This window comes from Balaenoptera ricei, chromosome 16, assembly GCF_028023285.1.
Source record: "Balaenoptera ricei isolate mBalRic1 chromosome 16, mBalRic1.hap2, whole genome shotgun sequence".
Taxonomy (NCBI): domain Eukaryota; kingdom Metazoa; phylum Chordata; class Mammalia; order Artiodactyla; family Balaenopteridae; genus Balaenoptera; species Balaenoptera ricei.
In genome coordinates this window covers 63,233,299-63,249,640 of record NC_082654.1, presented here as the reverse complement: position 1 = coordinate 63,249,640, position 16,342 = coordinate 63,233,299, and the positions used below count along the sequence as shown (strand labels likewise).

The 16,342-nt window shown below is 53.3% G+C and overlaps 1 protein-coding gene across 4 annotated transcripts in view; it reads left to right on the top strand.

The window, feature by feature from the left end:
• SLC29A3 (solute carrier family 29 member 3) overlaps positions 1–16,342 on the top strand; it is a 43,834-nt gene that overhangs the window by 11,075 nt on the left and 16,417 nt on the right. For 3 of the 4 annotated variants that reach the window (XR_009497888.1, XR_009497889.1, XM_059899406.1), the window contains exon 3: positions 15,020–15,102. The exons of the other annotated variant lie outside the window; for it this stretch is intronic. Coding sequence is in view for 1 of the 3 variants with exons in the window: in XM_059899406.1 (XP_059755389.1) it covers positions 15,020–15,102 (83 nt within the window). In the remaining 2 variants the exon portion in view is untranslated. The remainder of the gene's footprint in view (positions 1–15,019; positions 15,103–16,342) is intronic. 4 annotated transcript variants of the gene reach the window in all.

Here is a 16,342-nt window from a genome sequence, read left to right as displayed (position 1 = left end):
TGGGGTAACACAGGCCAGAGCAAGTGAAGCCACGGGAACAGAGGACAGGGAAATGGAGACAGTCGCGGCCTCTGCTCTCCTGGGCTGCTGTCGCTGCCAGCACCAGCCAGTACCCTCTCTGTGCTGGATCGGGGAGTGGGCTGTGACCTGATCCTGGAGGTTTAAGAGCCCTGGGTAGTTGATTTTGTGAAAGCTCTGTGCCTGGGAGGAAGCTGGGTCTGTCTGTCTCGTGGGACTGCAGGGTAGCTGGGAGCAGCCCAGAGGGTGACAGAAGGACTTCCTTCAGCCCCAGTCCTAGCGGTGCCCTCCCCTGCTGTGTGGCTTGGGGCCAGGCTCCGTGGCCCCTGGGTGCTCTGAACACAGACCCGCCATGGAGCGTCTGCAGCATGTACAGAGCGCTCCAGATGTCGCCGGGAGGGAAGTCCGGTATTTACTGCGCATCTCCTACACGGTAGCTGCGATGTGAGGACTGGGCCGATTCCGCCTAACATTCACCGCCTTTACCAAACCCTCGCCCTGTGCCAGCCACTGCGCTAAGGGCTCTGATTTGTTTATTAATTCCACGATATTTATTAAGCAACCTACTGTGTGCCAGAGGCTTTCTTTTCCTTATCTGTTTTGCTCCTTACTACAGCCCTCAGGGATAGGTATTATTATACCCATTTTACAGAGAAGGAAACCAAAGCTCAAAAAATACAGGTTATTTGTTACCAGGCACAAAGTCAGTGACTCAGGCCGGGCCATCCGAGCCCACATTGTCCATGCCCTTAACCCTGGGCTCCATATCAGCCTTTCCAGATGTTTTCAGACTACACATTTCATCTGGCAGAACCTACACGTCTGTAATGGAAACAGCAGTTTCATGAAGCAGCATCTACACTTAAAAAAATCTCTGATTGTAGTTTTCAAGGAGGAGCAAGTGATCATCCGTGCTGATCTTATAAATGGCTTACAAGCCACCCAGGCTGAGGAGGATGGAGGGTTTGCCTTTGGATTTAACCTCGTGTGGGCCCTTGGTGGCCTTGGGGAGCAGCGACATGAGGGTAGGGGCAGAAGCTGGACCCGAGGCCGTGAGGGAGAGGATGGGGGAGGGACCGGGGAGACCGCAAACCTGGGAAATACCTCTAGGAGTTTTGCTCTGCAATTCTTTCCTTCTGGAGGATTGGAGCGGGAGTTACAGGGGATGTGTGGTCAAGAGGGTACGGATTTTCTGGGTTTGTTGTATTTTTTTTTTTAATTTTTATTTATTATTTATTTATTATGTTTATTTTTGGCTGTGTTGGGTCTTCGTTTCCGTGCGAGGGCTTTCTCCAGTTGTGGCGAGTGGGGGCCACTCTTCATCGCGGTGCGCGGGCCTCTCACTATCGCGGCCTCTCTTGTTGCGGAGCAGAGGCTCCAGACGCTCAGGCTCAGTAGTTGTGGCTCACGGGCCCAGTTGCTCCACGGCATGTGGGATCTTCCCAGACCAGGGCTCGAACCCGTGTCCCCTGCATTGGCAGGCAGATTCTCAACCACTGCGCCACCAGGGAAGCCCTGTTGTATTTTTAACACAGGAGAAATAGCAGGTAGTTTGTGTGCTCATGTGAATGGTCCAGTGGAGAGGGGACTGTGGGTGCTGAGGAAGAGGAAGGAACATAGCTGAGTGCAGTCTGCGAGCAGACAGGGCCTGGGCTCGGGGCACAGTGGAGGGGGTCCCGGAAAAGCACGCAGATGATTCATCCTGAGGAACAGGAAAGAAGGCAGCAAAAGAGAAAATGAAATAAAATTCTGGTTGTGGCCCATTAAGTGGATTTCATATCCTTTATGAACAGGGTTGCAACCTGTCATTTGAAAAGCCCTGCTCCACCCATTTGCCTGTCACCTCACATCCAGCCATAAGGATGCATTTTGCCCACAGAGGAGGAAAGTGAAGCAATAAGTGACTTGCTGATGCCACAGGGCTATGAAGACAAGAGTGGGGGCCGTAACCCAGGCGTATCTGAGTCTGTATCAGATTTCCTGGGGCACTTGGCAAACACCCAGATTCCCAGGCTCCGCTGTGCTGGCTCCTTCTCCCTGGGGTGGGCCTGGGCACTGTTGCCAGGTGCTCCTGACATGGCCAGCTGGCAGGGTAGCAGGTATCCAGGTCTCCTCTGTGCCACATGCTGTTCCTTGAGAAGCACCATTCTGGGTGTAGATGGACCATGACGCTCCTGCAGTCCACTCCTAGTGCAACTCAGATCTCTCCGAATGGAAAAGTGCCTAGATTCCATTTGGCAATCTACTTTTTAAGAGCAGAATTCTGAGGAATAGTGCTAAGTGAGTGAAACACCCTTCCTTACGCCATGAAAGCATATTAAGGCAGGATTTTGCCTGAGCCCTGTCATCCCAGAAAAGGAGAAGTTGGGGGCGGTCTGGGGGTCAGGCAGGTTGGGATGGGGCTCTAGGCTTCCTGAGCGGGGCATGGGTGAGTGGCCGCCAGGCAGAGAGGGCAGGTCCCTCCTGCCAGCTGCCCAGTGGCCTGGGCTAGCATGGATGGCTGCTCTAAACCATTTTTAAAAATTAGAACCAAAGTGAGTCATTTTTTTTTAAATTCCCTTGTCCACCCTCTGATTCTAACTGCAGACCCAGCCAGCATGCTATTCCCAGTAAATATACCTGTGACGGCTTTTTCTTCTGCTTTTAGCTCTTGCTGTGTCCTGCAGAGGGAGAGAAAAAGCCCGACCTGAAACGCTGTCAGTCATGCCTTCAGTGGCCTCAACTTCTCTTTTTATTTTCTCCCTGTGTGCTCAGGGCCCCTGTCCACAGCTGCGCCCTGCTCCCTGGCCCTCCCAGGCTATTGATCGCTCCCCCTCTGCCTTCAGTTTTACTTCTTCCTGCACACATCCTTAGAATCTAGAGGCGTTTTCCTCGACAAATTAGAACACAGCCTGGGCCTTACGTGCTCCACTGTCTCCTTAATGTGATTGATCATTTCGAGTACCCGGAGAGCAGATTGATCATTTCGAGTACCCGGAGAGCAGAACCAAACTGTAGTCTTTTTTTTATTTATTTATTTATTTTTTTATTTATTTCTGGCTGTGTTGGGTCTTAGTTTCTGTGCGAGGGCTTTCTCTAGTTGCGGCAAGCGGGGGCCACTCTTCATCGCGGTGCGCGGGCCTCTCACCATCGCGGCCTCTCTCGTTGCGGAGCACAGGCTCCAGACGCGCAGGCTCAGCAGTTGTGGCTCACGGGCCTAGTTGCTCCGCGGCATGTGGGATCCTCCCAGACCAGGGCTCGAACCCATGTCCCCTGCATTGGCAGGCAGACTCTCAACCACTGCGCCACCAGGGAAGCCCCAAACTGTAGTCTTTGCCGGGCGCCTTCATTACAGGGCCATCATCTGGGAGGGGTCTGTGGCGGCAGCAGCGACCTGGGGGGCCCTCTTGGGAGTCTCGTGTGTGTGCACACACACGCACGCATGCATGCATCTGAGGCCTGTAGCAGCCTGTGGTTTCTGCCCACATGGACCCCCAAAGAAAAACAGCCTCCCTGTAGAGGAGAGGGCGTGTTGGGTGAGGAAGTGCAGCTGGGTCTGCTCAGGACTGCCTCTTCCTGGTTGTTCTCCTGGGTTTCCTTCTACAGAGAACAGCTGGAGCACCGCCAGGCCACCTCATTTTTTTTTTGCTTTTTTTTTTTGTTTTTTTTTGTTTACCGCCTCCTCTTTAGGCACATGCCACAGGGCCTGGTCCCTGTCCCCAGCCGTCAGCCCTGGGTTGCTGATGTGTGTCAGCCCTCTGGGGGCTGCAGAAGCTGAGGGTAGGTGGGGAATTTCCTTGGAAGGCTTCTTCCTCCTTGCCCTGGCCACATGATCAGGCTGCAGAAGAGGAAGGACAGGCTGGCTGAGCGTCAGCAGGGACCAAGCCCTGAATCAGCTCTCACCCCGCAGAGGTTGTGCGTGGATTTACAGGCTCCCTGTTTCTCTGAACTTTCCCTCTACCTGTTTCTGAGCCATCTCCCTGCCTACTAAGGTTCCAGCCTGAGGGTGCGTAGGGGGCACATAAAGATGAAGATCCAAGGCCTGCTTGCCCCTGGTCAGGGACCTGGCGAAGGTGGGGTGGAATGTTGACAGAAGTGATGTTGCCATTTTCCGTGCTCACCCTGCGTGGTGGAAAGACCTGGGGCTCAGGAGAGCTGGATTGTTTCTGACTCTTTGTCAAATTTGCGGGGTAACTTAGGGCTCCGTTACCTTATTTAAGAAACTAGATCGAGGCTGGCAAACTTTTTCTAAAGGGCCAGAGGGTAAATGGTTTAGGTTTTGCGGGCCACAGGATTCCTGTTTAACAGGTACTCAGCTCTGCCCTTGTAGAGTGAAAGCCACTGTGGATAATCTGTAAACAAAGGGGTGCAACTATTTTCCAGTATTTACAAAAAAAGAGGGTGGGCAGATTTGTCCCCAGGCCAGTGTTTTGCCAGGACTAGCCGCTCCCTTGTGGTTCTCCCCCTACGAGCGTTGTGAGATCCGTTATAGAGGTGCCTACCTGGCTTAATTTCTCTTCGTAACACTTATCACTGCCTGACATATTGTCCATTTGTTTATGCATTTGCCAAATGTCTGCTTGACCAGAACATCAGTTCCACGAAAGCAGGAACTTGGACTGAATCCCCTGTGAATAGCTATAGGGCTCAATATATACGAGCAGAGTGATGAGTTAATAAGCATTTGTAGAGGGCCAGTCACGCGTCAGTGCTGGACTGCTGGCGGGGAGAGGGCACGGGAGGAAGACCATCGTCCCAGGATTAGACGCCGTGGTCCCATATTCAGGGGGTTGGAATCTCACTGTGGGGTCATTATTTTACCCGCACGCTCAGACTACACCAGAGCAGACTTCCTTCCCTGCCCCTGCTCAGTCAAGTTGCTCAAGCCTGAAACTGAGGCGTTACCTTTATTTCCCTCTGTCTTTCCACCACCACCTTCAGCCCATCAGCAAGTCTTGTCAATTCTACCTCTGAAACTTCTCAATCCCTCCAGTTCTCCCCTCCACGGTCTCAGCCTCGCTGGCCCCCAGGGCGCCCCCTTCAGTCGATTCTCCATGGAGGCTACGGAAGTGGTCTCTTTAAGACAAAACAGAGAAGCTGTCCACTGCGCCAAGTAAGGGGACAGAGGACTGGGTCTGAGCTGTGTGACTTTGGGCAAGTACCCAACCTCTCTGAGCCTCAGTGTCTTCCTCTGCAACATAGAGGGAGCAAGGACGTGATGAACACTCGGGACAGCACCGCGTGGTGGGGGCTTGGTGAATGGGTGCTGGTACCATGTTTCTCAGCTGTTTAGAATCCCACATCCAAACTCCAACCCCAGCCTGGACGCCCAGGCCCTGCCCATGCCCCCAGCCTGGTCCCTTCCTCTCTCCCTCACTCCCTGGATTCCAGAATCACCCTGGTTTTTCAGTTGCTTGAACACACCAAGCTCATTCCTGCCACAGAGCCAGCTGTCTGCTGTTCCCTCTGTCCAGAAAGCTTTTCTCCTCACCCGTCACACAGCTTATCCTTGGGTCTCTGTTCACACATTAGCATCTCACTACCCTCTCTAACATCAATCCCCCACTAGGCTCTATTTTACCCCCTTATTTGGTTTTCCTTTTTATCCCATTTGTTATAACTTGCAGTCTTTTTTTAAAACTTGTTGCTTCCTCATTTTTTTGCCTCCCTCACTAGAGCACCCCAGCTCCAGCACACGTCGGGCAAATAGCAGGGGCTCGGCCATTACTTGTTGAGTAAGTGAGTGAGCTTTGGGGATCGACAACCTTTAACATTTCTTGAATGAATGAATGAGTGGATAAATGCATAGCCCCTGCCGCCCGCCCCTCCCCTTCCATTCATCCCATCCCCTCCTGCCAGGCGACCCACTAGACCTGGCACTGATCATATGGTTTTGCTGCTCAGAGGCCTTCCATAGCTCCCTAGTACCATCTGGAATAAACACCCCTCTTCAGCCTGCTACACGGGAGCACCCATTAGCCTCCCTCACCCCCATGTGCCCCATCATTTAACCAAACTGGAGCCTGAGAAAGGGCCAAAAGAGAGGGGACAGTGCATGAGGAGCTCCAAGGAGGGCCAGGAGGCCAGGCTACTGGCGGAGGGGGTGTCGCTGCTGGGCCCTTCGAGGCAGACAAGCACAGGACATATGGGCTTGGCTTGTGGGTGAGGGGCTGTGGGCGGAGGAGGGAGCTGAGCAAAGGCGAGGGGAGAGCTCGCACCCCAGGGGAGTGGACGTGAGCCGCAGTCAGGTGATGGGGACGCGGGGGTGGGGGGGGGCGGCAAATAATGGAGCTGGGGTGAGGGTGAAAGGGAAACCGAGGAAACTTTGAAGGGAGGACACTGAGAAAAGGAGGGAGGAACCATGTGGCCTCGGGTCTTGGGGGTTCTCTTGAAGGCCTCTGATTTGGGAGCTTGGAGCTTGGGCTCAGCAGGCCACCCAGGCGGGATGGCCGCCGGCAGCAGAAAGTGTTTTGGAGTCAGGGAGTGACGCAGGCAGGCGTGGGGTGCCGTCAGAGCCGGGGGTGGGGATGAACTCCCAGGGCAGGGCTGTAGCACAGGAAGGAGGGAGCTAATGAGGCCCCTCCAATGGCAGAGAGCACAGGGGACTGAGCCACCGAGGAGGGGGCCTGGAGGTGGCCCGTGAGTCCAGGAGGGGGCGCTGGAGGGAAGGTGCAGCGGTTTCCCGTGGCTGCTCCATAACAAGCTACCACAACCCACGTGGTGTAGAGCAGCAGGAATTTTATTCTCACAGTTCTGGAGGCTGCAAGTCCAAAAGCAAGGCTCCAGCAGGACCGTGCTCCCCCTCTACCCCCGACAAAGACTCTGGGAAGAATCTTGCCTCTTCCAGGTTCCAGGGGCTCCCAGCGAGCCTTGGCTTCCCTTGGCCCGTGGCAGCACAACTCCGGTCTCGGCCTCTGTGTTCACTGGGCGCCCTCCCTGTGTGTCTGTCTCTGTGCCCTCTCCTTCTTGTAAGGACACTGGTCCTTGGATTTAGGGCTCACTCTGATCCAGTGTGACCTCATCTTAACTAATTATATCTGCAAAGACCCTATTTCCAAATCAGGTCGCATTTGAGATTCTGTGTTGACGTGAATTTGGGGGGGACACAGTTCAGCCCATTATAGTGGGTGGCATGTGGTGACAGGAGCCTGAGGGCTCAGACCAGGCCGTGGTTATGGGTGGGCTGCAAAGAGGACCCCTTGAAGGAGTCCTTCCCCGGAGCCACCCAGGAGCGGGTAAGGCGTTCACAGTGAGGGCAAAGACTGCATTTTTAGGGAGTTTGGAGTGAAAGGAAGGAGGGTCCTGGTGGCCAGAGACAGTGAAGTCAAAGAGGGTTTTTTTCTTAGCGCAAGGGAGACCTGAGCGAGCCTCTTAGGCCGAAGAGTAGGAGGGATTAGCAGTGAAGGAGAGAGAGAGGAAATGCGGATGAGGAAGGTGGGGATTCGTGGTGGAGGTCCCCCAGAAGTCAGCTTCGGTGGAGGAAGGGCACCTTCTTGCCCTGGAAAGCTTTACACAGAGGGCAGGGAGGGCGGGGAGGCTCACTCCAGAAAACCTCAGGAACTTTGCTTATCGTCTGGCAGGAGTTCCAAAGGAGGTGTGAAAAAAGATCGCAGGCTGAGGAGGGCTTCCAAGCTATTGAAGAGCACGATGTATCGTGGCCCCAGGGAATCTGGGCCTGGAGAAGGCCTGAGAGTCCATGCTCAGGCCAGGCATCAGGGCTGATGTTAGAACAGCATGCAAAGGTCTCATGGGGCCTTCTTTCCTTGGAGTGGCTGGGTCATCTTTCCGGGCCTTACCTGTCTGGCTCTGACCCCAGCTTTGTTGTGCCCTTGGGCCCCTGGCTACCCCATCACACCTTGGTGGATCTGGGCTCCTGTTTCCCTCACCTCTCTGAACCCTGGAACAGGCATTGCCCCTCCCTCCCTGCCTAGCCAGCCCTCCCTGTTGATCCAGGCCCCCAGCCACAAACCCCTTAGTTTTCTGAGGCCAGTGCCCCAAACAGGGGGCCTTAGAACCCACAGACAGGACGCCACCTGCACCCCTCGTGGGGGCACCGGCCCTCTGCTCACTTCTTGGCCTGCCCAGGAGTGACTGTGACCAGTGCCAAGGTGGAGGCGCTTCCCCTGCAGCATCCCAGACACACAACTCAGCTCTGGGCTGTCCGAAGGCAGCACGTTTGCAACGGCAAGCTATTCTTGGCTCCAGCCTGCTCGCTGCTGCTAATTTCATGCTCCTGTGATCCAGGTAACGCTTTGCTGCCTCGAGCTGCTGCCACCCCCCAGGCTTGAATCGCTTTTTCTCGCCCGGCAGGAGCCCAGCTGCCTCCGCCGTGCTCTTGAGGTGGGGGCCACGCAAAGCTGCCTCTCAGAAGCCGCTGGGCGGCCGGCCCCAAGCTAGCTGGCCGCGGCTCGTGACTAATTTGCTGCACTTATTTCAAAGTGCGCAAAATGGCATTCGGGGGAGAGGAAGCTTACCCAGGGCCTGCCAGAGATAAACGGGCTCATTTTGGGGCCTCCCTGCCTGAAGAAACCTCTTTCCCTGGACTCTGAGCTCAGAATTAAATTCTTCCAGAAGAGATGCTTAGCACGGAGCCTCTCAGCGTGGAGGAGAGGAAATGCTCCCCGACGTAAAATGCGCCTCACATCTGGCCAGCTGGCTCTGCTGGGTTTTTAGATTGTGTTTGAAGAGCATCTCTCCCCCTTCCTGGTGTTCACAAGCTGGGCTAGAGGGTCACGGCCAGAAATGGTTTCTTCCTCTCCACTGCAAGTGGATCAATGCCCTGTGCCCCAGCCACAGGGCTGCTCCACACTGACCTGCCGCCCGGGGGCTGCTGGCACCTAGCACTCCCGGGCGGGCTCTGTCCACACTCTGGGTTTTGATCCCCGCCCCCACCCGTCCTGGGGCGTTCTGCTGGGGTTTGCATGGTCAGGAGAGAAGCTGGAAGCCTGCCCAGTGCTTCCCAACTACAATGTCCTCCTTCACATGGCCTGTGCTTATCAGCAGACCGTATCCATCCATTTCGGTGACTGACAGTAGTGAGGGCTTTTCTCTCAATCTTTATTATTTTTTTTGCCCTTTTTACTGCTACTCCGATCTACAGGCCTGAGGAAATGCACAAGGGAATGGACGGTGGGGTTTAAGGAAAAGAGAGAGTTAACAGGCAGAGGGGAGAACTCAAGCCCCATCATTTGCTGGCTGGGGCAGAGGGAAGACGCCACCCTGATGGAACCTTTGATCCCGCGGGCTGGTCCCAGCTCACTGCTGGGAAGGCATGTGGGCTGCCAGTCCCGGCCTCTGGGGCAGCCAGTGACATGCTGTAATCCCAGTGACGGTGTTTGGGTTTGTGTGACTGTGAGGCAGGCGGCCTCAGCTACAGCGGCTCTTACTTTTGTGGAGCGATGATAACGATCTCCCCATCCCACCCTGCCCTGCATCAGAAAATCCTGCCACCAGCACTTTCCAAGTGTGCACCTCTGTGCAATTCATCCACCTCTGTTAGCCTCAAGCTACTTATCTGTAAAATGGGAGCAATCCCAGTTCTGACATGCTCTTACAGGCTGAGTTAAGAGCAAATGGACTGGGGTCTGTGCAGGCCACATGTAAGCAGTTTTGTTCAAATGTCAATAACCTGGTACTCTGCAGGGCTTCCGTGTCCATTGGATTACCTGGCAAGTGTCAAAGAGGACCTTTGATGTTACCTTTGCCAGACGCCGAGCCCTAGGTAATTGCAGAGTGCAGGGGTTATACTGGAGGGCAGGGGGATTAGACTAGACATTCAAGCAGCAGAAGTTTTCCTCTTTGTTCCTCAGAGCTGGGCTCGCCTCACATTGAGTTGGAGAATTCAGAATGGTGGGGCCGCTCTCTCTCCTTAGCACCCCGAGGGGGAGGGGCAGGTGCTGTGGCTGCATTCCTGCCTCCAGGCCCTGTGTTTGGATTGAATGGATCACAGGGTGCCTTTCTGTCTCAGTGCAGTAGATTCCTGTGGATGCTGAGGAAAGCCTCAGGGTGGTCTGTTCCGACAGATGAGCTGGGGTTAGAGTCCTAAGTGGCAAAGAAGCATCCATCCCTGCCTTTGCGTGTGCTCTTCCCGCCTCTTGGAATGCCATTTCTCTCTCCACCAGCAACACCTTCCCATATCTGTCTGGCAAACTTCCCCCCATCTTTCAGGCTACAGTCCAAGATGGTCTCCTGTGGGAAGACCCCCCCCCCAAACTCCCTCCTTCCCTCCCCTCCCCTCCCTTGTATCCATTGTTCTACAGCTGTAGGATTGCACCAGACTACATGCTCCCTAAGGGCATCAGGCACCCTCTCTTGTCTATTTTATACGCCAAACCACCAGCACGATGTTGGGCACACAGGGGCTTGCCACATCTTCAGTGAACAAAGGAGTGGGTAGAACAGGAAGGGGTGCTGATGTGGATGGACAGTGGCCACCCAGCCAGGCTGAGGGCTGTGGGATTACCAGCCTCTGGGTCTCCTGCCTCCTGGGGCAGACAGACCTGCTTGGGGACCTTTCATCATCTCATAAAGTTCTGCCCTGCTACATCCACCCACCTTCCAGCCCTGCCTTCTTCCTGAATCAGATACGGTCTCCCACCTGCAATTTTGTCAGGCCCAAACTGACCCCCATGAGCTGTGTAGACAGGGCTGCCATGTTGCACAGCTCTGCGGCGCTCCATTCATACCGCCGTCCACGTGCCTGGTGCCCCCTGGGGCTGTGCACAGCACAGCCTCCACCGTCACAGGAGGGGGCCCAGTGCCATTGCCCTCCTCCACTCCTCCGAGACCGGAGTCCTTGGTGTCCTTGGGTTTACCTCTGGAGGTAGAGGCTACAGCCTTGTTGCAAGGTGCCTGGTGGGATAAATAACAACAGAGCCTTTTGAGGGAACTCTCAGGAATCGGTCCCAAGTGGAGGTGAACCATGGTGTGAATTATCCCCAAACATTGCATTACGTAAAATCACCCTGTGGGATGGAGATTTCAGATTGCTTCGGAGGGGGCAGCGCTGTTACCATTCTGACTGCAATGCGTTTGAACCAGTATTCAGATGTCTTCACATTTCCTTGAGTAACATGGGAGAAGGTAACCTCAACAGGCCTTGGAAGCAAATGAGACGAACCCAGGAAGTGAGTACCAGCTGCAAGTCTGCAATGTGTGGGATCGAGAATTGAACATAGGGCCTTTGCTGTTGGATGTTTCTTAGAAAGGAGCCTGAGGCAGCACCTTACCTGTGATACTCCATGGGGAGTGCAGTCCTAGGGAAGTAAGAGTGAGGGAAAGGGGAGTGAGGCAGGGATGGAAGAGAGCAGATACAGGCTGTGGTATCACTGCATTGACCACAGCTTTGCAACTAAACACAGCTGCTTGCTCAGGCACACGGGACGTCTCCCGAGGAGCCACTTGGAGCCACCACATTTTAGAACAGATGTGGTGGAGGCGGGTGAGGAAGGAAAGACAAGCAATGTGTCGCTAGTCTCCTTCCCATCTCCCTCCTCTCATTGGTTGAAGCCTACCTTGTGGGTGGGGCTTTGCCTTCCCCACCCTTCAGAGAGGGTCACTCGGCCCCTCCCAGAGCCACCCAGGGAGCAAGAGCCTCTGCGAGCACAGCCCAAGCAGTACGCAGGCTCAGGGGTCTCTCCTTGGCAGCTGGCCCCCCTGCTGGTGGCAGCAATGGCTTTATGACCACATGGGACCAAGTAGCAAGGCAAATGGCCTGAGGGGCAGGTGAGGTGAGCAGATCTGGGGTGGCACGTAAACTAAGTCCAGTTTCTTGAAATCAGTGCATGCTGCTTGCAAAAATGATCCTAATTTTAGCAAAGGATTTGGAGAGGAAAGGCTAGGGGGACTGATGTGGTCGGCAAGCATAACCTTCTTTCCCCTAGTGGGCAGGCACGTTGGTCCTCATGTCTGGCAAGAAGTTGAATAAAATCATGGTCAGCTGTCTCTGCCTTCGTCAAGGAACTGAATTGAAATTGCAACAGGAAGCTGCGATATTCAGAAAAACCCCCGTTACTAGGAACTCAGCTATCCCAAACCCTCACTAAATAGTAATCTACTGCTGCAGAACAGAATACTACCAACTTAGCGGCTTACAACAACACACGTTTGTTATCTCACAGTATCTGTAGGCCAGGAGTCTGGGCACAGCCTAACCCATTCCTCTGCTCAGGGTCTCACATGGCTGCAGTAAGGGGTTAGCCAAGGCTGCAGTCTCACTGGAGGCTCAACTGGAGAAGGATCACTTCCAGGCTTACTTGGGTTGTTGGCAGAACTCAGTTCCTTGCGGTTGTAGGACTGAGAGCTTCAGTTTCTTGTTGGGTGTTGGCCAGAAACCACTCTCAGTGACTAGGGGTCACCTGCAGTCCTTGCCACATGGGTTTCCTTAGCCTGGCCCCCTGCCTTCTCCAAGCCATCAAGGGAGGAAAAAAAGAGTCCAGCAAGATGGGTACCACCATCTCATGTAACATAATCCCGTCCACATAGTAGTGTATACCTGTCACCTTTGCCGTGTTCTGTTAGTTAGAAGCAAGTCCAGGCAAGTCCCAGCCACACTCAGCAGAGGGGATGATACAAGGGCATGAACACAGGAGGCTGGGATCATGGGGGACACCCTAAGAGCCTGCCCACCACACCTCATTTTGCTAGAACTCTGCTTATAAGCAAAAGCAGCAAATAATTAAGTAAAAACCACCACATGTTTATATCAGGAATTAAGTTTAAAAAAAAAAAAAAAGGCTCTGTGGGATGTGCTGAGTCCACCTGTGTCACCAGCCACAGCTCCCGGATCTGAACCAGTAGAAAGATGACCCAGGGTCAAGTCCATTCTTCCCCTGCCCCCACGCCCCACCCTGCCCCCCACCACGTGCCCTTTGTAAAGCAGAGAAATGGGCTCAATCAACAGAAAGGGAGTCCTAGCCTTACCCAGTTGTCAATATTTAAAAAGCTTTTCCAACATTAAAAGGAACTTCTTCTGCTTAAATATCAACAAACCAGAACATTCAATTACCTAGAAAATCCCCATTCCTAAAATGTTCAAGGAACCTGAGCCTGCTTGAAAAAACAAAGACAGAGCTTCTGCATCCCACGTGATGGCCGTTTATAGATTTGCCACAAAATGAACAGTCACTGAAGGAAGGCTGTCATGAGGAACTCAGATTTGGGGCAGTCCTGGCCCCCACCTGCAGCTGTCTGTTCCTTGGGGCCCTTTTCCATTGCTTCCAACCACCCAACGCCTGCCTGGCCTCACCTATGCCCAGCCACTATGTCAAGGCGTAATTGACAGAGTGCCTCAGACCAGTCCAGGCTCCACTGAACCCATCAGGGCAGGACAATGAGGTGGCTCCTCAAAGGAGGAAGGCTATTTCTAGCTATTTCCATCATGGTTGATGGACCACAGTAGCTGTGATTATCATTTTAATTGCAAGGCCATCACAATCTTATATTCATGGTGTGGATTTCAGAGACCACAAAGCACTCTGCAGCCTTAAAAACAGACTGTGGAAACGGTCTGTGCTTCAGACTAGAAGTGACCCATTATGACATCTTTCTTTCTTGGCCTCCACATGGCAATCAGACTCTCCCAGAAAGGAAAGATCTTACCCTCCCTTTTAAGGTCTGACGCAAATCGCGCCTCCTCTGGGATCTTTTCCCCAAACCCATGTTCATTCCCATTCTCTCCAGGACTCAGCCCCCTCGTCCTACTCCCCTACCCAGAGCTCCCTTAGAACTCACTGCTCCTACCACTGATTTGACAACAACCCCCCACAGAATTCTGACAGCTCTTCCTATGGTGTTTTGAGACATTAAAAAACCTCACACTCTATCTTACACTCTCAATGGGACACCCTGTTCTTAACAGGGAAGAAGCATGTCTTAAACTCTGCAGAGATCCCTACAATTGCCTGAGCTCTTTGCACATTGGCAAGATTTTTGCACACATTGTTCTTGGTACTTGGCACATTTGTACTCAAAATAGTTCCCCAGTTAAGTTCAATTTTGTAAACTTTCCAGAGTACTCACAGCTTTTTTATTTTTTAGGGTAAAGAATATCATTCGTCTAAAGCCCTTGTACTTGCACACGGTATGCTTAATACATGGAAGCTGTTTTCACGGCTTAGAACCTATTGTCATTACTGACCTGGGGTTCACGGTTTGACATAAAAGGACCAAAGCCAAGACGTGTCAGCCTTTCCAGTGTTTTGGCTTTTTGTTCGACACGTATATTGAGGGATGAGGTACACTCAGTAAAACCTCCCCTAGTGAGTGGACAATTCCCTGAGCTTTGAAAAATGCATACAGTTGCCACTCAGTTTCTTCCGCTGAAAGTTGCAGCACATTATAATCAGGAATCTTCGTCTTTTCTGTGGTCTCATGCACTCTTTGTCTATAATACTGTCGAGCTACTTCCAGGAAAATGCCCTTTTTCCTCATCTTGGCCAGACTAAGAGCCACTTCCCCAAGTGGCTTTGACCTTGGGTAGCAGCTCTATTGAAGGAGCAAATCCAGAGTCAGAACAGTTTCTCTGCAAGGATCAGGGCCCCATGTATTTCTAAGAGGCCTCACTTGGTTGCAAGAATGTGAGAATGTGGATGATTCATAACAAAACCCATCTGGATATCTCCAAAATTTGACAATGGGCTAAGACGACTGATAGGATAAAATTTTTCTTTGTAAACATATGTCAAGTCCTGTCTCCATTGCCTCAGACGTGGGTGGAACAGGTAGGATGGGTGGGAGCATGGATTGCAGAGCGTTAGTGCAGGGACAAAGTCCTACCCTTCCTTATGTCCCCAGCACTTAGCACAGCTCGTTGCTGGTGTCTGTTGTGTGACCGAGTGAGTGGTCTTAGGTTAGAGATGGGGCAAGACCATGCCATCTCGGGGTGGACTTACCCATCACTCGTAGGTGTCTAAAGACAGTGGAGAGAAGACCCACCAAGAGGGGCCCTGTGCGTGCTCTCAGATGGGGCCCCTCCCCTCCATCCTGAGTGACCTCAGCGGACTCCTCACTTCTGTGATTGCAGAACTACTTTGAGAGCTACCTGGCCGTTGCCTCCACTGTACCCTCCGTGCTGTGCCTCCTGGTGAATTTCCTGCTTGTCAACAGGTAGGCCGCTTTCCTCCCTCTCCCAGGCCCCTGACCTTCACCTCCAGCCTCATCCACTCCCCTTTGGTCCACAGTTGCTTCTCTTCTGCCGGCTTAAATGTGTCCACTAAAGTGGGAAGCAGGCAGTTCAGACTCCTCCATGAAGACTGAGAGTCAGATCGGTTACCTGGGGCCCTGCCTATGGAATGCCTGGTCAGGGAGCCACACGCTGCCACATGGGGTCAGAGCTGACTGTCAACAGCTGCCTGGGCCGCAGGGACACCACGGATGGTGGGTGGGGCCCGGAGCTGTCGAAAGTTAAGAGCCTGGGGACTTCCCCCAACGCAGGGGGCACGGATTCGATTCCCGGTCTGTCAGGGAACTAAGATCCCACATGCCGCGTGGAGTGGCCAAAAAAAAAAAAAAAAAAAAAATCAGAGCTGGAAGTTAAGAGGCTGGCACCCCACCACCCTGGCTCTCACTATATGGGAATGGGTCACCCAATGCTCAGTGCCAAGCTGGTAACAGCAGCTCATGAGTCGACCACCCAGCAGCTCAGTGCCAAACTGGTAACAGCAGCCCAGTCGACCATGGGCGTGGTCAGTGGGCGACTTCTGACACAGCATTTGTGAAGGGTGGGATGAACTGTGGAAGAAGGAATGATTTAGGAGATAGCCCGTGGCCCTTTCACCCCACTGGGTGACTGGTGCCATCCGTTCTCCATTTAGGTTTACAGGGGTAACAGCCTGAGCTACTTTGCCTGCATTTCCCCTAAGCTATCATTAGCTGATAAAGGTAGCTACGTTGTGATTCAGAAACTTGGGCATCTCTTGGGCACGGCCTACTGAAACCTTAGGTCGCTGGTGGCAAACCTGTTTTACCCAACTCTGCTCAGTTTGTAGTGACTACCTGGATCTCTGCTTAAACAGGATTCTACGGCAGGTCTGACCTCAGAGAGCGTGCTGTGATTGATTATTGATGTCTGTTCTGAGTCCAGGAGGAGAGAGGGCAGCGCATGTGCCTCAGGTGTGCTAAGCCTGAATAGACCAGTCTTTCCGAACATATTATGTTGTGGGGTTATTCCAATGATCTGTTGTTGCAGAAAAATGATCCCAGAGCATGGTGGCTGAAAACACTACCACTATCTCTCATGGTTCTGGGAGTCAGCAGGCTCAGCCGGCAGCTCTGGTTGGCCCTCTCTCATGCGGCTGTAGACAGCTGGGGCCTCCGCGGGGCACCTCTCTCTCTGTCTCTGTCCCTC